The sequence below is a fragment of the Neodiprion fabricii genome, chromosome 3, assembly GCF_021155785.1.
Source record: "Neodiprion fabricii isolate iyNeoFabr1 chromosome 3, iyNeoFabr1.1, whole genome shotgun sequence".
Classification (NCBI taxonomy): Eukaryota; Metazoa; Arthropoda; class Insecta; order Hymenoptera; family Diprionidae; genus Neodiprion; species Neodiprion fabricii.
This window is the reverse complement of record NC_060241.1, coordinates 25,631,063-25,653,761: the sequence shown is the minus strand read 5'-3', so window position 1 is coordinate 25,653,761 and position 22,699 is coordinate 25,631,063. Positions and strand designations below refer to the sequence as shown.

Genomic DNA, 22,699 nt, shown 5'->3' with positions numbered 1-22,699 from the left:
TTCCTCTTGGCAACAGGCGAACGGAAATTCGTAACGGCGAAGGTGAGGCCTACCGCAACTTTGTTAACCTTGAGGAATGCTAGGAACACGTCGACGCTGATTGTAACCTCGTTGATATTACTCTTCGTAATTGCCACATCCGCATAATACGTGACACTTGTACAGTGGGTGAATTTACTCTCGTCTCCGTCTCCGTGTCATTTTTGCCGTGCGCGAAATTGACGACAGCGCCGAATCGGCCGCTTTTAACAGGGATCCTCAACCTGTAATTTTGTCGATATTCGGTCGTAATATTTCAACAGTTGTACAATAAGTGAAAATTGAAAATTTCTCTAGAAAGTTAGATTAACGTAATGTGTGACAAAAAAACCGGTACATAAACTGTGCGAATTTAATATTTTTTTTAATATTTGAAACTTTGAGGTTTTCGCCCTGAATTATATGTTCTTTCGTTATTTTCACCCTTATTTTTGAAGATACGAAAATTAACGTGAAAATACTTTTTTACGTATTATTTTGGGTGAATTGTTGTACTCGGTTGATTTTAGGCTCATTTCAATCGCCATAGAAATCTCCGGAGCCTGAAAAATTTCTAATAGCTACTTTTTGAGTGGATTAAAAGAAATTATTGTCCGTTACCGTGCAGCGGATGTTCGTCGACAATTACAATCGTGCCTTATAACAATATCATAATGTAAAATTTCTTTAATGTTTTTCAGGCAATTTGCTGTGATCTGGTTAGCAAGCAGATTTCGATTCAATCATTTTGAACATTTTCCGACTGTAATACTTTTTCTCAAATTGTTCACATCACAGCTTGTGATATCTGAGTTCGTTGAAATCCTTTTCTATTACATAGCGGGGATATCGTTTTATTCTCGTTTATTGTTACTTGAGTAAATAATATTCCTTGATATTTTTTAAATTGATTTTCTCTTATTTTAACCTTTAAATCAAACCGACCGGAGCATTCGTCCTTTATCCAAATTCGAATACGTTCTTTACGCATTGATATATTTCAACCAAGTCTTTCCTGCGTAAAAAGAAAATGATCTACTGCCCAAATTTTCCTCTACACATACTTGTACATTTAAAACGGGTCGTATTAATTTCTTTCAAAAGTGACAATAAATCAACATGGCTTACTGCGATAAAGAAAACAACAAAAGTACGCGTTAGCTTTCGATGGCATATCTTTCCTACGATAATTTTATTCCGACAAGCCGTTTGGTGTAAATTCAGATGGAACGAAAAGAGGGCAGATTTCTCGGTACTTCTCACCTTTAGAGCAGTCACCGTTTACCTCGGCGCGGCCTGTCCGTTATACCGCATACTTGAAGATTCCAAGAGTGAAGTAGCGTTTAACCATGCTCGAGTTTAGCTTCCTCTCCAACTAATGTGCCCCTTCAATTCTCGTCTTAAAACGAAACGCTAGCTTTTCAACGCTATTTTTCATTCTACTTTCTCCGTCAGCCAGATAACGCGGTAAAAAATGCTACGAGACTTTTAAACTGCCAGTTCGTACTTGCGGTGAAAAAAGGTAATTTGATGCGATTTTTTTTTATCTAACAACAAACTTGGAATTATTTCTAACACACGATTGCCGACCGGTTTTATAATATTATTCCTACAGTCGGTGGTCCTGCTATACGTATAAAAATTAAATTACGTACAAAGTAAAGACACGCTTGTGGATTCAAACACCGAGCATCGCCTCTTCAAAAACCCCCCTCCAATTACTCTCACTCTTCTTATGCTTGTCAATTTTTTAACCTACCTCTGACATGTGATACTAGTAAATATAGAACAATGGGCTCGATTTCTTTCTCTGATTACGTACTGTTATTATTACTATTATTATCGTCAATGTGAAAGTTTTTCGGCCAAGTTATATATATATATAACACGTGTCAGCACCCGAAATTTCGCAACGACTGCGTATCAGTCTGTAATATTTTTTTGTCCTACCTTCTTTTATTTCTCAATCGTTTTTGCCTGTTCTTATTCGAAAGTCGGCGGTGACCGCTCACCGCGAAATCTTTGCACGTACTTGGTGCTCATTTTAATACATCTTTATATATATGCATGGCAATAATTGTTAAAGATTTATCTCGTCTTGTGTACTTGCTCTACGATTCGCGATGGATTGTAGTTTCGGAATGAATTATATACCTTGTATACATGTCCTATAATTTTAGCTCGTAAGTAAGACGTGTACGCAATGTTGCAAATATGAAGGGGACGAAGGAGAATAAAAGAATATTCGCAAATTCATAAAGGAAAAGCGCAATAAAGTGAAAAAAAAAAAGAAAAATAAAAACTATAGGTACATAACGCTCTTGTTATATTTTTGCAGCTGCCTACCGTCTGCGGAAAGTAAAAAAAACCGAACGCGTATACAACTACGCGTAAAGTAAATACTCGCGCTAAATTCAGAACCCACCGCAAGCATTTCGGATCCGAAATCCTCTGGATGCCTACAACGTACCTTTTAAATTTTTCATTCTCTGCAGATGGACTTGACCTCGTCCAAAATCCTTTTTTTTATATCTATATATAAAGGTGTATTAGACAGGTATATTTTCAGGGTAAATAGCGGGAGTTATTGAAAATTTATTATTTTCGATAATGGTCTATTACCTTTAATTGAATTTCGTATTACATTGAAATTTTGATGGCAGTATATTGCATATTTATATGGAATAGACGCAAGCTTATTATATATTGTTTAGATATTTGTACCTGCATCGATAACGAGGTGAATATTTTGTCAGAAGTTATCGAACTATCGGTATGGCTGTACCTTTGTTATCGTAATTCAATATGACATTCCTCAGCAGCTAGAAGCTTTTCTACGGTAAGGTTCGAGAGGAGAACGAATCCAATTTATATTAAAAGCTCGATCAAGGTTAAAAGCTTCGGGCTGCTGCTAAACACGATTTTATCACCGTCCTCGAGAACGGATTCCTCGTGATATAGTCAAACTCACGCTGTGGCAAGCAAACCCGGAGTACATAATCCGCGATCTTCTCATTCAAATTTAAATTTAATACTACCAGACCTCGGAAACGTGATTCTCGAAACCATCGATCATCTTTGATCGCTAGGAGTTGGAATTTTTCCTCTGCGAAATTATCATCTTACGCAGTTTGACGATGTATTTTTATAAGGATTTATCGTTGATCGAATACCGTAGATCATATACAGAGGTGCACGAAATTACTCACCTCGCATGTTACCGAGTAAAATGTCATTCATTTTTACTATCTTCAGAGTCTCATACGTAGCAGTGATACGTAATAATGCCGGAAAGGGCGCAATTCTAGCAAATGTAAAATACCGAACGAAAATATTTGAAAAATTTTTGTTTTTATTTTGCGAGAAATTTTCCAAAAATATTGTACACCCCTGCCATCGCTGATATAATTGGATTGCAAGAATTTATTTTCTGAAATTATTGTTGCGCAAGACATAAAATTTTCCTGATATTTGTGTGTGGCATTGCGTCTATAAGAATTTTACTTTGAGCTGCGACTTTTTCGAGTCTACGATACACAGGCTCTTCAGTAACAGCCAATATAAGCGACCTGTTCCGATCGATCAAGTTTGATCGAAAACTCGAATTGTCACTGATACCAAGACTCAATAATTGGTACTTGAGGTGTCATTGAGACCTGGTGAGCATAGAATAGTGAACTTCAGCCTAATGACCTGTTTCTTAATTTTTGTACTCGGTATCGACGACCATTCGAGTCTTCGATCAAACTTGACAGACCGCAAGTTCAGGTTGCTGTGACTGACTACATCGTCACCCACTTAAATGCTCAACCGCACTTCACTACCTCTTCTTTTCTGACGCAATACGACGTGTTGCACAGCTTGAATCCCAATGTTATCAGAATTCTGTAAAGATTTTTGCTTGTTTCTCATTTTCTTTTGTTTAAAATCAGCACAACAACCGCAGTTCTCCCTGGTGTTTTATCCTTATCACGAAACCTTTGGCGCAAACTGCCGAGTTCTTACCTCTAGATACCGCCAGTTTACACGCACCAGTTTTGCGGTTGATAAAAAAACGCCAAGATAGACAAGAAGTCGTATGTATGCGCGAACATTGCCACGATGCATCGGGTACCGAGCCTCGGGTCATCGATCAGAGACCGGCTAATAAACCAAACTGAACACTGAATAGTCGGTATATAACAAGTGACGTTAACGAGTTTTGCCGCCAAGCTCGACTCAACCGGCATACCTGTATGTACGTTATACGAATAAAGGTGTCGTTTTTGTTCCAGCCGCCAGAGAACGAGTTGCAGAAGGTCGGAGAACGCGTGCCTAGCGAACACGAACTTCGAGTACAGCGGTCATTGCAGAGGCTCAACGTCCCTGAATGGTACAAGAACTCGCCCGCAGCTCGCGACGGTTTCCGGCTGAAGAGGCATTCGGACGCCTCGCAACATGGCGGATGGCGCACTCTTGGATCGAAAACTACCTCCTTGTCCTCCCTGTCCTCTTCGAACAAACCACCACCCGGTGAGTATTTTTTCCTTTCGTTTCATTCGGTGTCATATTTTTTTTTTTACTTCTGCGTTGGGAGATATAAACCTCGCGGATAATTTACGCAGAAGGCTTATCTGCACGTTATAATTACAAGCGGAATTATTCAAGGCACTTTACGCAATTCAAATTGAGGCTAATTCTTTTCTCGGTTAATGAGCAATTATTGTAATGTTAAACTCTCGGCAGAACTTTATACAGCCAATTCTTAACGTGAATGCTGTATTATGGATTTAGTTTTTTTCTCCTCTTTATTCTGTTTCTGAACCGTAAATTCTTAAAAATCACTCGTGACACGGAACGGCGATGATCATTGAAACAGCTACATATAGATGTCAGTAAATCATGCAGCATAATATTCTTGTTTTCTCAACGAATACCGAACGTATACCGAACAACCTTGTTCGAGTCAACTATAGATTCGTATTTTTAGAATGTGACATGATACGGATTTTTATCATCGTTTCATTTGCGCTCCGAATTTGCGATCGAAAACATCGGATAAGACTCGGGGTCTTAATGTCGATCAGCCCCAATTCACAACTTGTATAACAAAAAATATGCGATAGCTTCGAATAAACTCTTTATCTTTTCGTATTTCTCAATCGTTAATTCTGTCGCGAAATTGATCGTGATTATGCCGGGTCATGCACAGTTCTTTGGTAAATGTCTTGCGAATTGGCAAAATAATGTGGTTACATTTGACCCTCCGAAACAAACTGCCGGATAAGACCGCGTTCCAATTTGTTTGCTCGACTGTTTTTGTTCCGCGTTAAACTTCTTATTCGTTAAATGCTGCAATATTAATTGTCGAGCAGATGAAAAACTTGGTGCAAACGTTACTTTATTGGGTATCAAGAATAAGCGTGTGAGATGCAGGCGACGCATTCATGGCCTGCAAGGTTCTATAAATAGACTCCAGCAACAGCAAAGTGTATAACGTACCTAGCCAATCTTGAAACAAGGTTTGCTTTGAACTTTATCTCGCGTTCCTTATTTTTGGTTGCCTTCACGAGTGGTAAGGGGTGGCGCTTACTGTATGTAAGATGAGCCAACGTAAAGCACAAAGAGATCAGACAAGCGCCAAAGATCGAAGATTACAATTGTGAGCTGCTCAGCGGAAAAGCGGACGATTACGGTCCTTTGACCGTTTCTGCACCATCGGATTTTTGTCAGAAAATGCTTTTTCGGTTGGGTAGAAATTTTTTGGTGATATGATATTCCAGTTGCAAATTTGAAGAGATAAGAAGTGACGATTAATTCGTGAAATTTCGTCAATCCGCATGACGCGTTGCTACTCGTATGATCATTTGTAAAGGTTCAAGTTACGGTTTCATCTCTTTCAAGTTGTAATCATCGAGCATGTGAAAGTCGATAAAATTCAGAGTCTGCACTTCTACACTCGGAGTTCAAGATGTTGTTCGAATGTCTCGAAATCGACTCTTATTTGACCATCCTTTCATAGGTCCCTTTACTTTTGACAACACAGGACAATAGTCGACCTATTTTTCATCCTCAGATGTCGGCTCAGCTCGACTGACTTCATCTTCGCGACGCTTTTAATCCTGCGAGGTCCTCTTGAATTTCAAATATCCTTGGAATGTTACAAGAGCCTTACACGATCCCGGCAAACAGAGGGGCGACAATCAGAGCTAGGCTGTTACCTAACTTTCAACTCGCTCTCTGCAGCACATTCGAACTTGTACAAGAATTAACAATTTCTCGCTGCAAAGTATGGACTGTATTACAGACTAACTTTGAAGGATCAGGATTCGCCTTTCTCTAATTTCAACGACGATTCAATTGAGACTCAGCTCCTCGGTCCAGATGAAATTCTCGATTAAGTATGTTGGCTATTTCACTTTGAAGATAACTCATTACAGACAATAATAGGAGATCTGCTTGTAAATTCCGTCATTTCATTCGGGTGAAGCTGCTTATCATATAAGAAATGGCGTAGCTGCTCGAACGTAATACATTGACTTCTGAAGTATTCTTTTTGTGTAAAGAGAGAAACGCCTGTGCAGGTCTCCCTTTCTCAGGTTAAATGAAATACCCATTTTCTTTCCATTGGGGATTCAAAGTGAATGTAACTGCAATAAACTTTACTACACGGAGATTTGCAATGATCACAGGTCATATATTTCCGTTATCTGTCCTAACATTAAATTCTTGAACATTTGCAACCGTTAACAATGTTCTAATATTTTCAGACGTGTATTATAGTTTTGAAATCAAAGTTTATTACATGCTTTGAAATGATAAATCAAGGTCTTACGATGCAGACCGATATAGATTACGCATTTGTCATCTGATCCTATTTGCACGTCTCACGATCAAATCCGCTTGACTGACTGCGGTAATCGCGTCGCGAACTAGTTTTACAACGTTGCTGTATATTTCGTTGGTTGCAGCGACGCGTGTGCGAAACTCAGATATAGGAAATACCTCATAACTTTATTGGGCTAGATTAATTAATTTAATTAACCCTGACCCAGTTCTTTCCACTCCAACTATATTGCATTAAACCCACGGAACTATTCCATTCTGGATACACGCAGGCATGTAAAAATCGAAGCCACGTCATCTAATTGTTTAAACGATGCTAAGCATATACCGTACATGATAACGTGAGAGTCTCAGGTGAGTCTCAGGCACCTAAACCACCAACTGCGCGTGCGCCAAGTTTGTCGTCTGTTCTGACAGGCTGGCCAACTCTGTCTAATTAAACCGCGGCGGAAACTGTTAATACGCACAAGATTTTCGATGTTACATTGATTGTGAGTTAAATACCGATCCGACAGATTTTGGCTACCTCGAATTCTCAACGCAACGTAACCTCGAGACGCCGGCTAATTCCGACAGCTAGCATCTGGTCAAGAGTCACAACAGTTTGTGAACCTGACAAGCAGACGAAAAAATCTGCGCAAATCGTTTAAATCTACCAATGAACTCACATGATTTGCCGTATGCGCATTTGAGTGTTCATCTTCGTTAGTCCGTCACGACGGATTGTGATCGAGGGTTAAATTCGTCCGAATGTCCAAATTATACCTAACTATAAAAGTGTGAACCATCCTCGAAAAAAATGTTGATTCCGGAAAAGATTTTGAATTGAACTATAAAGGCATCTTATTTTCTGTCGAACAGGCCCACTTTTGAGTCCAAGTCCGACGCCGCCGGTATTTTCACGATGGAGCACAAGTTTGCTGAACAGTGCGGGCAGTTCTCCAGCGAGTTCTGCGAGGTCGTCGTTCAATCACCGGCAACCTTACCTCGGTTGGCGGTCACAGGAACGACTTTCGAACCCTCGGACCCCGGCGGAACGGCTTGCCCAAGGAATACTGCCGAACGTGCCACCTACGTCTAAGGTCTGTATCATTCGCTGCGTATCATCGAATCATTTTTATCACTTACAATCAGACAAAGACCGGTATTCCTTTATTCTTCCCTCACGACACTTAATAGACATTGTTGTACCCGCCCTAAGATGTGTTTGCTTTGTGATTATAACAATGTTTTTTCTCGATTTTCTTTTAATAGTCAGTTTGAAAAGCTTGGATTTGAATTTTTTTTCCCTAACATATCGGAACTGGTGGCAATTACCCTATTATACCTTTGTTGAAGAACCTCGGAGACTTTTAAGGCGGTATTCGTATAATTCAAAATTTTACTTCTTTACTATACGGTATTATTGCCTACACGCTGCTCGTCCTTCCGCCCGTGAAAACAAATTTGTTTTAAGAATTCATCAAGATTGAAAGATATTCCAGTTGCAGTTAAATAATGAACTTTTATGAAAATATTTTGACTACTATGGAATGAGTATTACTAAAATGTTTCTTTTTTATTCAGCACTGTGTTAGATTTCCTCACATTAAAAACAACTCTACCCTGAGATTCACTAAAATTCATTAATTCCCGCAGTTAAGAAATATTTAAATTCCTCTTATAGCGAGGGTACGTATAAAGTGAGTTGCTCAATTCCTGAATTTTTAAAACAAACACCGCCAGTAGGTCAAGCGGACCGTTTCGCTCCCGCAGAGTGGTTGCTGAGGTGAAGGGGCGGAAAAAAGGGCAGCGGGGCAATAATACGAAACATAAAATTTCAACATACGGAGTGAATTTTTAACGACTGCTGGTCCATCGTCTGCTGAAATATAATGCGCACGCACTACAATATAAAAGCGGCCGTTTGCCAGGGCGACCAACTGTCTCTAGCCTAAAAAAATTTTGACATTTCTCAATTCAATTTGATTACAAGTACCAGCAACAACTGTCAAAATTTATGATGCTACGTACATCGCGGCGAACTGACGTCTAAATTCATGACGGCTGGTCGCCCTGGCAAAGAGCCCCTCCCAGATTTTAGCGCGTGCAGATTAAATTTTAACAGACGATGGACCATGCAGTCGTTAGGAATCCACTCTGTACACTCTGAGGCTGCAGCGAACGACTGGCTGAGTAGGTATATACATACCGCGACAATCTCTTGAAACTTGAACATCAACCGCGCATGCGCGAGTTTTATCGGTTGTTCGCGCAGGCTGTCCATCCCGAGTTTCAGCTGTCAAACTATTTCCGGCGGCGATGTAGTTGATACGAATTTTCGAGGTTAGAATCTCAAATAATTGAGGTAGTGACTCGGAAAGGTTTGGGAGGCATTTGTTATTAGGTCGGAAAGTTGATTGTTCAAAGAACGCTAGGAATTTAATGCTTATGGTCTTTGAAAGTTCAAACGTACACATTTTGCATAGGTTGGCCCGCCTGCGTAGCAAACAAGAATATCGCTGCGGGAATATTTCGCCGACCAATGAGATTTAATTATTTGGCGCACGCGCGATTCATTTTTAAGTTTCAAGAGATTGTCCCGGTATATACGTACAAAGTTTGCGAGTAAAATGGATAGGCAGAAACAAATTCAAAGGTATCACGCCAAACGGCTGTATTATTTTATTTCTCAATAGAAACGCGCGTCAAATCCTCTGTCAGAACAGCTCTCGATCTTCCCCGTCCTCGTCCTCCTATTCTCACACGTCCCGACAAATCTCTCTCATACGTATTTTTAATCCGTGCAGACGCTACGTAAATGCGAAGAATTATTTTTAGCTCGACTCGACTCGTTCGCAATCGTACTTCTGATGTCCGAAGACGTTGTCGATCCATTCATGCTTACGTGTCACGTACAGGGTGAGCTTTGCGAACCTTGAAAGTGGGCGTGGCCTACATTAGTCCAACCGACATACCACCTTTTTAGGGAATTCGGACAAGTGTGATTGAGGTGAAACGAGGCGATTAAATTAAAACAGAAATCATCGTGATTTACGCCTTGTTCGTAATCGCGGATAGTCACGAAAACTTTTCGCACCGTTCTGTGTAAATTACATCTGATTTCGAGGTTCGCCAACTTCTCACCCTGTATGCATGAGTTTCGGTTATCGAATAACTTTGAAGAAGGAAACCTTGGTCCAGAATTTCGATCGAAAATTGCTTGAACTATTCGTGTTTGTTTGTTTTTTAAAATACACATTTTTTTTTAGTATCCATTAGTACTTACACATCGGGATGGTACACAAACACATGTATGTTACGTACTGATTGTAAGAAGATATTTTAATTTGATATTCCAAAAATGGCGGTAGTTATTAAAAATATTATTTCAACCACTGCAATGACCGTATATTGTTGACGGTTAAAGACCGATTATAATTGTACGTAATGCAAATCAATATTGCTGTTGTATTCGTGCATAGATATACGAAGTTTAAAAAAATTTCTAGGTCGGGCGAACGTTTTTATATGCGCATAAGATTATTTTAAACTGTCTAATTTATTGAATTTGCTACACACAAGAACTTTACACGGGTTATTATGTTAATCGTTGCATTATTCGCCCATGCGTGCCAATAGCTTGTTATCAGCTCTTTCAAATTGTATGATATTTGCATTACAATCTGTGTTTATCTTACGTCTACATAATATGAATTTATCAGGTGAACAATGCCGCGAAAATAATGTTCAAACAAAAGTATCACGGCACGAAGAATGAAAAATTTCGAAACAATGTCCAGTCAGTATAGGAAAACGATAAAAACAACGAAGAGGACTCAGTTATTAACATATTTTCCAACACCATATTATGTGGTCGTATAATTTAATAAAAAACTACATCATGTATCCAATTTCAAAAAATCATACGAGTAGCTCATTTTGTTTGTAATTCGACGGCTTGAACTTGAACTCCCATTATAGGTTCACTGTAAAAAGTACAGTTCACTGTAAAGTTGTTGCAGGTTTCACGTAGTAAACATTTGTTTTACATCGAAGTACGTTCATTTTATCGAAAATCCATGTCTTATCGTTTCACCAGAGTTCATTCACAGAGAAAATGAGCTATGTATTATAGTAATTGGAAGAAACGTGCGAATTTGACATAAAAAATTGCACGCTAATATAAGCCGTCTAAGATTATTACTGAATATTAGTCACTGAACTTTTTCTATCACAGATTTCCTTTTTTTCCATACCAATAAGGTCAACTTTTCTGACTCAATTCTTTCAATTCAAAACTTTTCTGAGTAGACCGTGCACCAGATAGATACTTAAAATGTCCCATTTGTCGATAGAAATATTAGTGACTGAAAACGAGGATAATTATTTCAACCGTATGAAATATTAAAAAATAAACTTAATCCATAGCCCCGATTTTCAGCCTTCAGATAACAATGTACTTTGGATTCCCACGAATTCCCAATATCGTCAACTTACGAGATCCGACATTTTAATTTTATTCTAAAAAGTAAAAAACCGTACATCGGTTAAAATTCGTCCAAGCCACCCCTTTAAGAAATACACACACACACACACACATACGTAAGTGAAGCCGTTTAAAATATTCAAAAATAAATAAATAAATCGAACATTGGGTTGTGTTATTGATAAACTATAGAAACAAGCAACGAGCTTTGGACCAGCGCAACAACTCGAGGTGAGGAATTCGATAAAGGAAGTGACGTCGGCGATAGTACACTATGTCCAAAGCGGGCAGGAAGTGAACGGTGGTCGTCTCTCACCGCGTCCCGAGAATTGGGAAGGGCGGGGTGGAGCGAGGTCGACAAGCCCCAGAGGTGAGCACTAATTCACCCCCGAAACCATCCCAACAGACCAATATTCAATGCGTAAACAAGGTAAATTTTCGTTGTTTCTTTATCCTACGATTATACAATATTTACTGTCGGCCCGACGGGCTAGTCTACCGCTGATTTATCATGACCATGACGATGTGATGTGATGATGATGATGATGATGCTGTTGTTCTTGCCGCCCCTGCTGCTCCCACTACCACTGATGCACTCTCAACCACTATCGCTATCACTAACAACGGTTATCTTCCCTCAACTGCTGATTTTATTGAGGTATCTCACTCTCGATGGTGCTTCAAACAACAACAACAACAACAACAACAAGAAGCTTTCGTTGCATGCGTGCACGTGCACTTAACACCAAGGAGACTCCGTATTAACGATTCATCAAGCTTTATACCTGGGTATTCCTATTAGAGAACCGGTACATTGAGAAATATTCCATTTTTTTCTTTTTTATGGTTACCAGACAATTCCAGTGAAATTGGTAGCGTGAGAATTACGGTTTAATGTTGGAATCACCAGAAAATGTGGCGCGAGTAACTATTTAGAGTGATTACTATTGTCGATACTACAGTTTCTGGCTGATACATGTTTTCAGTTAGGCAGGTCGTTGACATTGATTTGTTATTCGGTCAACATCAAATTATCGCGATAACTACAAGAATATATAAATATAGTACGAGTGACTGAGGGGAAAAAAAAAAGTATGACGTACAAGATTTCGTGGTTACAGCTACAAAAATGATTTTCATTTCGTACCTAGAGCTGTTGTCTAAAAAATCGGTTGTGGTAACAATGAAAATACCGAAGGATTGTATGATGAACAAAACTATAATTATTTTTCGGTCTCGTCGAATTGATGGGAATATCTCTTTTTTTTTTTAATAATCTCAATTGTGCCAAGCATAAGCGATTCGTTCAGAAAGCGTCGAGGCGTCAAAGACCTTACCAAAAGGAAGAATGAAAACGGGTCGTTCGCCGAATTTCTGGAAATTTTTTTTACTCCTCCCCCACTGATTCGATGCTAAATTTTTGTCAAAATATTACTTATCACAATAAACAGTTCCGATTGGATAAAAAATATATCAGCGCCCTGCTTCTTCAGTACTATGACATCGATTTTTCAAATTATTTCCTAAAATTTCCACGATTTCTCGACGTTGGGCATCAAAATTGACGGTTCTCCAAAGCCCTGAGATTTCCTCACATCAATATCATTATTCTTAAATTTTTCAACGTCCAACGGGAGCACTAAAATCCAAAATGAATTAAAAAACATGAAAAAAATTATTAACAAGGAATAGCCCTGAACTAAATTTGCCGACGTTTATAATTGATCTTGATCTGATTTGGCATTTCGATTTTATTTATGGCGAATGACCGTTGGCAGAGGGATTGGGAACGAAATGTACGCGCACACAATGATCAATCGTTTGATTGTCGCGTGGCGTGACATCGCAGGTCTTCTCTGTATGATACAGCTGCTGCATGCCAATTGTATTATTCGTTGAGACCACGTTGCCCTCCACGCCCTCAAATTATTATTACGTCTTCTCGAGTCACAGGATCCGGCTATTACAATTTATATTACAGGTTGCACGCATCGTGTATTTTGGTACCAGCCCTGGGGCGGGAATTATTTCACCCAAACCGGGTCTGCCACGTGTAATAAGGCGCTTTCACATTCACATCCTAATGCAAAAATATTTGCGTTCTTGTTTCTCTTTCAACAAATTCATGTAAGTAGGTTATTGCGATCCGGCGATGGTGGATCAACTTTTTTTGTTCTATAAACGCGAAGAAATCTAGACATACTCCGTCTGAAGGAATATTTGACTTCGAGAAGTTGATTTCTTGATTATTTATTAAATAAGCAACTTTCAAAGTATCGTTTGTCTTCGATGCGGAAAAAAAAACTGAAAAATTAATTCAGATTCTCTTCCAATGAAATGTGATAGAAAATGACATCGAACAAAATAAAAAACACCAACCATCGTTTAAAAATATTGATGCCCAAAATCTTATTCCCTCCGGTCTACCGATCTACAAATCTGAAAAGATATATCTTAGGCTCAACCGGTAAAAATGTGAATTCTAACGCTCTTATAATGTCAATAATTGAAGGCACGTACGTAATAACGAGTGAAAGTCGCATTTCTCGCTATCTCTGCGGTAGATGAAATTTAAGTCTATAGTTCGAAAACGCAAGTGTAAATTAAGAAGGCTGAGAAACACTGCGAAGGGCTTAATGTGTTAACGAGGACAACTAGCTGGCTGGACGGTTATAGTAAAACGGTTTTAAACGGTGCAGCCCCCTAACCGAGTCAACGAGACAATAGAAATACTTAATTTCGTTCTCCGCGGATACCGATTATAATCTCACCAAAGTCAGCTGGGACGGTCTGTCGAGTTCCTTGATCCCCCGAGACTTGGACTAAGTAATTATTCCTCAGGTCAGGGGCCAACCGGTCCCGGCTAACAAGGCCCCCTTGTGTATAACTTAGTTCTGGAAATGTGTCTATGTATACCTACCTATGTACTTCGTGCGTGCGTATAACTCGCTCCAGAACACGAACTTGTTTTACTTATCAAGAAACTATAAGAAAGTCGAATTGAACGGTTTAGATACGACCAAAGTTTTCCGAATTACTAGACTGTAAACATCCGCGATCCGATACAAAATTCACCAACTGGTAAACTTTCCTTCGAAATAGTTATAGCTATGGTATTTGATTCCTTTTTATTACAACCGTGCGTCTCCTCGGCTATCAAAGTAACGAAACTCGACAAGAAGGATCGTGTAATATCAACCATAAGATAACAAGCTGTAATATGATTCCACGAAGCGCGTGAACCAAAAGCGAACCGACGACGTTTCTTTGGACCGTCCTTTAAGAGCTTTTCTCTACGCTTGAACACACCTTTTATACTTCAAGCCTCGCCTCGTGTTTCGAGCCATTTGTGAGGCAATTTTCGGTGAAGGAAACGTGAATATTTCCTACGTGTACAATGTGTATTACTCGTCGCATGTTGAAAAATTTAATGGAATATCGACGCAGCCGAAAATGTAACAACGGCAGATATAATACTCGATCAGTCGTTGCGAATTATCGGCAAGTGCTCGCAGTGAGTAAAAATGTTACGTTTCAACACGAGAGCGACGAGAAGATTTGAGTCACGATTCAAAAACATCTCAAGCACGCGGTTCTATTTCGGCACGTGGCATTGTGACGACTGAGAATAAGTTACCCTGAGATTCCAAGTCTTGGTCAAAGGTCACGGGGTAGCAAATATTACATTATACTCTACACCTGCTCGTTTCTTTTGAACGGATCTAACTTTGCACTGCTTGAAGTTACACCGGAGGGATTCCATATTCGGCTGTATTTACCTTCGCTTTTCATCGTGCGATACGAAATATATTTATAAATGAAATATTCCATGCGATACGCTCATGCCAGTTTGGATTTAAGATCTGCTCGGAAATTTATTTCATTGTTTATTTTATCGTGCACATGTGCACGCCGATAATACGTTGGAATAATACATTACGTAGTTGTACATATTGCGGGTCGAGTAACCACTATTTAATTATTTACAAATCACGCTATTTAAACATTTGCCTTGCACGTGCGCGAATGAAAAGGCACATAAGTATCTTTTGACACAGTACAAGTATATCCATGGATTTTCACGCGCACAGAAGTTTATAACATTGGGTATCACATTCTCACTCAAATGCTTCGTTATTATGTATCTATGCTCACCTTTACTCTACCTGAATGTACGTTCAGTTACTAATGCTATTCTAATCACGTCTCATGTATACGATTTTCTTTCAGAATCTACGACACAGTTGCGTTGATTAAAAATTCGCTTAAGAATCTGAGTATCAGTTTTCCTAAACTTGATCTATATACAGTAGAACCTCGATCATCTAAACCTACGTCGTCAACTACGGTCACCCGTTTTATCCAACCGACTATTATAAAAATAACGTACATAAAAATATATGCAGTAAAGTTATATGCTTCCAATACTTTGTACGATACTTTAAATTAGCGCTGATGCTTGGTTTAGGCCTGATACGAATTGATTTTGCAAACTATCGAGGTTCCACTGTACACAAAATTCAAATGTGTGTATTGCAGATGTTAGAATCACAATAAGGTGTATAATGCAGTCGTGAATCGACTATCGAAAAGTTTAACTAATTCATCGATACATATGTAATGTAATATACACATTGTCATGCTGGAAAAACTGTGGGCAATTATACATTGTATCAATTATGTAAATACTTTTCACCTCAAAATACGATTGATTGTGAAAGCGAAAGTAAACATTAATTATCGTTATTTTACCGCAAAGGGAAGATTCTATCAACAATATTGTGCTCTGAACTTTTTCTCCGATTCACAAACACGAAGCTATAACAAAAACGAATTTATTTCACTGCAGAAATCCAAAAATGTAATAAAAATGAATTCGAGTTGATTTCCATGTAAATGTTTTCCCGACACGACGAGACAAACTTTGAAGATAGTAGAAATAAAATGTCGAATCAGTTTTCGTAATGATATATGAAACATTGATCGTTTCATTAATTCTGCAAAATACATGACAATTACACTTGTGGCAATTCAGGGAACGTGAAATTGTGTTGGATGGAGAGTTCGTTCGTTGGTATGAGGCCGGTGGACTCGCCGAAAACCCCGATCACCCTGACAACGGATGTGGAATGTTGTGCCGTATGCAATTCGACGCTAAACGAACCCTGCACCTGCATCGACAACGCGGTTTCCGGTCTTTTCTTGGACCTGACGCCGGATGATGGTCAGAGGATGTCGCCTTCGCCCTCCTCGCATCATCATCATCATCATCCTCACCGTCGTGGTGAGTTACTCCTCGCATAGCGAAGTCCAAACTGGCGGGTTTCAATCGATTCGACTACTTATCAGACCGTTTTCTATATTCCGTTGGTATCTTTCTTTTCCGATGTAACTTGATCGCACAGTCGAGAAGTCACGTAACGCCGAGGAAAACATTTGTCGCATAATTTTGCCGTGTTTGGTCACGTTACCAATTAATTTTTCATCGTTACAAAAGTTGTTCTTTTTTTTTTCTCTCTTCAAGTAGATTTTATTTTTGTACTCAAAATTGAGGGGGTGGATGGAGAACCAGGAACGATTAGTTGAAACCACGTTTTTCAAGTTAATCAGATAAACACGGCAAGTCAAGCGCAGTCAAAATCGTTTTAATCAGGTCTCGTTAGTTGTCTCTACACCAGTACCATATAACGAAGTAACTAATAGCAAAATTGAACAGTTCAAGGCCTCGAATCCTCACCTTCCTCGAGTCCATTAAAATTTGATACGTATTGAAGCACAAAATTACCAAGTACAAACTGTAAATTCGCACTGCAACTGGCCGAAACTATTACTTCAAAGAATCGTGAAAACGGGGAAACAAGCCGATTCAGTCCAATTTTCCATCCAACTTTTACATCATCAACTATCATTAGAGTATTTAAAACAATAATAAAATTCCGAAGTATACTTTGAAGAAAATACGCAACAAAGAAGCGCCTGTAGGATACGGTCGGATTTTTAATAAACCCCGAAAGGTCGACGACCATCGAAAAGCACACGGACCTAAAATTCTGCCCATCTTTTCCTTCCGTCCAAATTGCTTCGTGTACAGTTTCCCGGCGTTACAATCTTCGCCTTTACAACTTATACCAACCCATGCAGTGCCACTATGGCTTCTTCTCGTGCAAAACCGAACCCCCAACGACTTTCATCCCCTGGCGAGTGAGCAAATCGATATTTCTCGGTGTTACGGCGCCCTGAATCCCTCTACCTGTACCAATACCGTCGGGGCGACTGTCGGGCAGGTGATGCGATCCTCAAATTGCAAAAATTGCTTCCGGTCACAATTGCATCACGCGATTGACGCGTTTTACTGTTGCATTTACGATTTTGCAAGGTTTAATTTTATTCAGATAATAGTTGGAATGTCGCCTGGGCATCCTGCTTACTTTTCTTCCTATTTTTCTTTCGTCTTTTTTCCGCGATTTGTTACATATACGCATGCTATTATACAAGTCGTCTGATTGTACATTACCGTAACGTAATTTATCGTGATTGATAATTTTTGCTGATATTCCTTGAATTTATCCATATCAGATGCGCGTATCGAAATATTCGAACATTTTAAATTTCTTTCTTATATCGATTACACCGCGCGGTTATGAAAGCAATATGCTATCGATTTTTATTGATTAACGCAGCCGTATTTTCCGTTGGTGCGAGTAACGACATGATGATAATCTTAATCACTATAACGTATTTATGTACATATATTACATTATAGCCAGTACAATATTAATTAAGTATGGGGAATGGGTTTTATAACTTTCAAAGGAGAAGAAAGATTGTTTTTTTTCTTGTGTTTTTTCTTTTTTTTTTATTCATTCATCTTTCTTCTTTTTTTTTCAATCATTTCCCCAAACCTCTGCCCATCGCAAAATTTTATCACATGCAGCTAAATTATATATGTTTACAAACTATAATAATGTATATCTATACGTGTTATTAGATACGACCATATCATATGCAATACATTGACAAAGACATGAAACCTAACACTAAAAGCAGTATATACAAATTTTGAAGAAAAAAAAAAATATTCTTTTCCGTAGATTTTAGCAATCGTAAATAGTGTTTAAATTAGTAAAAAAAAAAAAAAATTGGCTGTAAATAGGTGCTCGAAATCGTGCAGATTATTATGCTCATCGGTATAGGATAGGTGCACACAATGATATAAATATCCTCAATTGTACATAAATATCGTCAAAGGATGAGTGAAAAAAATAAAAAAAAATAAATAAATAAAAAACTGTTCAAAAACGCGAAAAGATAAGATTTTCGTAGAAAATTTACTCTTTGAAAGTAAAACAACAACACAGCTGAAATTTATATATCGGTCGGATCTGATGTAATATATCGTATAGTGTATTATATTATGCTTACCTACAAATATAACGTCGAGATTAATACCAATAATGGAACGACAAAATTACAAATTCGTCATGACAAGTCAAATTAACAATTAATTTATACGTTTCAAGAGAATATAACGGTATTTAGAAATGAAAAAGAGCAGTGAGAACGTTATAGAATATAACATGACGTAACGTCGACGCTTTTGCGTAGTGTATTTTCTTATAATTACTACACTCGTCCCAGTTTATTTCACCAGGCCAATGACCCAGTGTCGTCTTTGATGCATCGTCGTTGCACGTCGTCGATGCACAAAAATAGTGGTTTTATTAAATTTTTTCTTTTTATTTTTTCCCCCTCTATTGTCCTATCGGACGTAACGCGAGACGATTATGGACGACGCCCATCGCGCACCCGACATAATTGTCCAATAACACTCCTCAACTCGACCATTAAAATTTTAGAGCCCATTGGCGTTGCGACCCGTGTAAAAATTTACCATGATTTGCTCCGAATAAAAAACTAACAGTAAGCATCGAGTAACGAGGAACAAAAAAATTGAATAAAATTTAATAAAACTTTGACAAGGACAAAGAAAAGGATTGAAACAAATTTGAGAAACTCTGCCATCGACACTGTCATTCCATATGTAAATTATTTTCGGGTTTTTCAAAGTTTCACGCGATATTTCACTCCCGGGTTATACCTATAACTGTTGCTCATTACTCGTCGATCGAATCATCTGTACATTTGACAAATTCCCCAAATTCCCCAAAATTCTTGTTCTTTCTTTTGACGATTCAATGTCATTCGCGAAAGATGATGATCGTGTTTTAGGTATACATACATATATACTACTTCTTTTGTTGTATAATCTTATTTAGTATTTCTTAGATTGTGTTTTATGTACGTTTAGACTGTAAAATTTCTTCGCTATTATCTTGACGTATACATATAATATTATACATATTATAACACACTGACCTTATTACCGTGTTGCAGATATGTTATTAAATGATAGGTATATATTATTTTAATTTTGGTTCATTAGTTTTGAAACTTGTGTACCTATACGCATACCTTCGCATGTATCGTTTAAAAGATACACAGGCATGCGCGCATTAAATAATATTGGCCTTTTAATTTATTCTACACGCAAATAACTTATCGGTGCAATTTCAAATACGGATAATTTCATCCTTTCTTCTCAACTCCACGCACGTCAGTTTCAAAACTAATGTGCAACTTTTAAGTATTCTGTACTTATTGTCAGATATTCATTTATCATTTTCTGTAGATGTTATACCTTTGAAAATAAATTATTGTTTGTATTCCGCGACGTTTCATTTATTGTTTTATTATTTCTTCCTATTTTGTTCTCCCATATGTATGTTGTATGATTTCTTTAGTTTCGCAGACACGGTAAGTGGCCTCTTATATTTACTTATCTTACTTAAATCATCCCCACTGTACGAAGTATCATTTACGTTGGCAGAACATTTGTATTTACTTATTTCTTTTCTTTTATTTGTTCGTTTCTATTTTTTGTTTTCTTGACACATCTGTAAAAATCACACAACCTCAATGTGGAAAGACATTAAACAAACATCACCCAACGAGTCAAAGCTATTATACACTTGTAATCATTATCACTCCGAGCGTGGTGGTATAACGTGGGTATTTATTCAGTCGTAAAAACCGTGTGAATCATCACGATGAACTTGATCGCGTGTATTCTTTATTCGGCACCTGATACACAGGTGAGGTAATCGAACATAATGTATATTCAAGCCATTTATCGTTGAATTTATTGTATTATTATACCTTACTACAAAAAAAAAAAAAAAAAAAAAACAACGTTCAAGCTGGCGACAATTTTGCTCAAATAAATCCCTGACTATTCCCGTTTTTCTCACTTTGTTGCCATCATGGAACTGTATCGCCCCAGTAGATCGCTTTCTCCCGTGTAGTTACAATGGTAGACTTTATTCGAATCTAGGCACCCTTTAGCATTCTTCGTTTAAAAGCTACAATCACAGTTTACTCATCTCCAGAATTCGAAGGTATACTTAAAACAACCAGTCAAGTACATTGAAAAGGTTCATGAATTGCCCAATTGATGTACCTACCTACAATAATATTCGACAGGAATTTACTTTTGGGAAATTTTGGCAATTATTGTACGTAAGCGATCATGCGACAAAATTACAATTTTACCGCAATTTTCATATGGTGTCAGATGTACCAAGAAATCAATGTCCCTCAAATTTTAGACCCCCTACTGATGTAGCTATTTATGAGAAACAATTGGGCTCATTTTTCCATCAAATTTTTACTCTCAGATCTCTAGCAATTACCGACATCCAAGAGAAAATATTTCCCGTAGTATTTTGTTATGTGATAAATTCTAATCATTCCAAATGTGAGGTCCAGCCACAGCCATAAACAAAGGTAAAAAAATTATGTGTATGGTTCCATCGTGAAGTTGGGAATTTTTCCGTGCGAATTTCAGATTTTTGAGGTCGAAGGACCATGAGACTTGAAAGACGAATTTTGAGTTGAAATTGCGTAAATACAAGAAATATGTTTTATTATTAGCTCACAGGGTTAAAAATAAAACTTTTTCCCACAAAATATTCAATCGGTCACGTTTTTTCCCGGCACCCGTAAGTGCTAAAATTGCAAAAATTTAACGTAGAAACGAATCAACGATCCGTTTCTCGTTAACGGTCAGGTCTGTAAGTCTAAAATTTAAGGATTGTTCACATCTTGGTGCACCTGATAATATCGCATGTATGCAAATTTCAACACCTCGTCGCTTTCACCTATAATAACTGACGGAATTGCTCTTATTTGTATAAATTATAACCGAAGACTAAATCGTTATCGATTCTCTTCATCATTGAAACTGTAATTGACTGTAAAATTCGATGGCTAAAATTGATTATGGAGAAAGGATGAACTAAGTAAATTTTCGGATTTCTAATCACGAATATTCGTTGGGGGGGATGGTGGGTGATTTTTGAAAACTGCTAGGATCAGGATCAGGGCATAGTGAGACGGAGGAGGCTATGGCGGCGGCAGCTCTTTTGCGGAACAAACCAAGCCCAGGGTCGACCACCCTGGAGGACGTCCTCGACTCCCTCCTCGGCCTGCCCCCCGCCTCTCGCACCCCAAGCCCCGGCCCTGGTCCCACCCGCCGATCCACCGCTGCCGGGAAGAGCTGCAGCACCCTTCGCCAAGACCTCCAAGGTAGGAGGACTATGTAAGTTTTGTTCAATTTGACAACCGTCATTGTATCATAAATCATTGAAAGTAATCTCACGAGTTTAACACCGATGAACGACGACGATGATGATGATGATGATGATGATGATGATGACGATGATGATGATGAAAGGTTATCGTTATTATTTCAATTCTGGCACACGAAAAAGAATTACCGTGTTTAATTCGCACGTTGTCCATATTCGATGAAAAACCGCATTACCTGCTTTATTTTTACAATGATCGTCAATCTTTCAAGACGTATCCGGTGTATTCTCTGGTCAAAAAAGGAACGATGAAGCAATATGATGAAATTGCGTTTTCGAAGGTGCAAACACGAAGTCAATCGAGTTGAATTTGACCCACTCTTTGATGCATGGCGTGCCGTATTTGGCACATTGGAAATTGCGAGTATTTTTTAAAATACGCTCGTGGATTTCAATTGAATCGAAAAAACTAAATTTATCGAACCTAGCAATTTTTTCATATATTCTGAGCGGGGGGAAATGTTTTGGTGATGAAAAAAACAAGGCTTTCTTCAAGTGAAGTGGATAGATAAAAGAAACGGTTAAAATCATTTTTTTCACATATGAATATCGCATTGGCTTGTTATTTTTTTCTCCTAAATTTGTTCAGTTTCTTTTTGTGTCGTTTGTTTAAATATTTCTACGACAATGAATGCTCTATAAATCTGTTCTTTTGTTTTCATATTCGGTTTCTCCGCGGTTA

At 38.3% G+C, this 22,699-nt stretch overlaps 1 protein-coding gene across 5 annotated transcripts in view; it reads left to right on the top strand.

Moving 5' to 3' along the window:
- The window catches only part of LOC124178888, a 75,752-nt gene that overhangs the window by 50,478 nt on the left and 2,575 nt on the right, over nucleotides 1–22,699 (top strand). For 2 of the 5 annotated variants that reach the window (XM_046562662.1, XM_046562665.1), the window contains exons 6-10: nucleotides 4,293–4,530; nucleotides 7,705–7,925; nucleotides 11,504–11,681; nucleotides 16,347–16,595; nucleotides 21,740–21,955. In XM_046562662.1, coding sequence (XP_046418618.1) covers nucleotides 4,293–4,530; nucleotides 7,705–7,925; nucleotides 11,504–11,681; nucleotides 16,347–16,595; nucleotides 21,740–21,955 — 1,102 coding nt within the window. Of the gene's footprint in view, nucleotides 1–4,292; nucleotides 4,531–7,704; nucleotides 7,926–11,503; nucleotides 11,682–16,346; nucleotides 16,596–21,739; nucleotides 21,969–22,699 lie in introns of all 5 variants that reach the window. The other 3 variants (XM_046562666.1, XM_046562664.1, XM_046562663.1) reach the window with 2 other exon arrangements.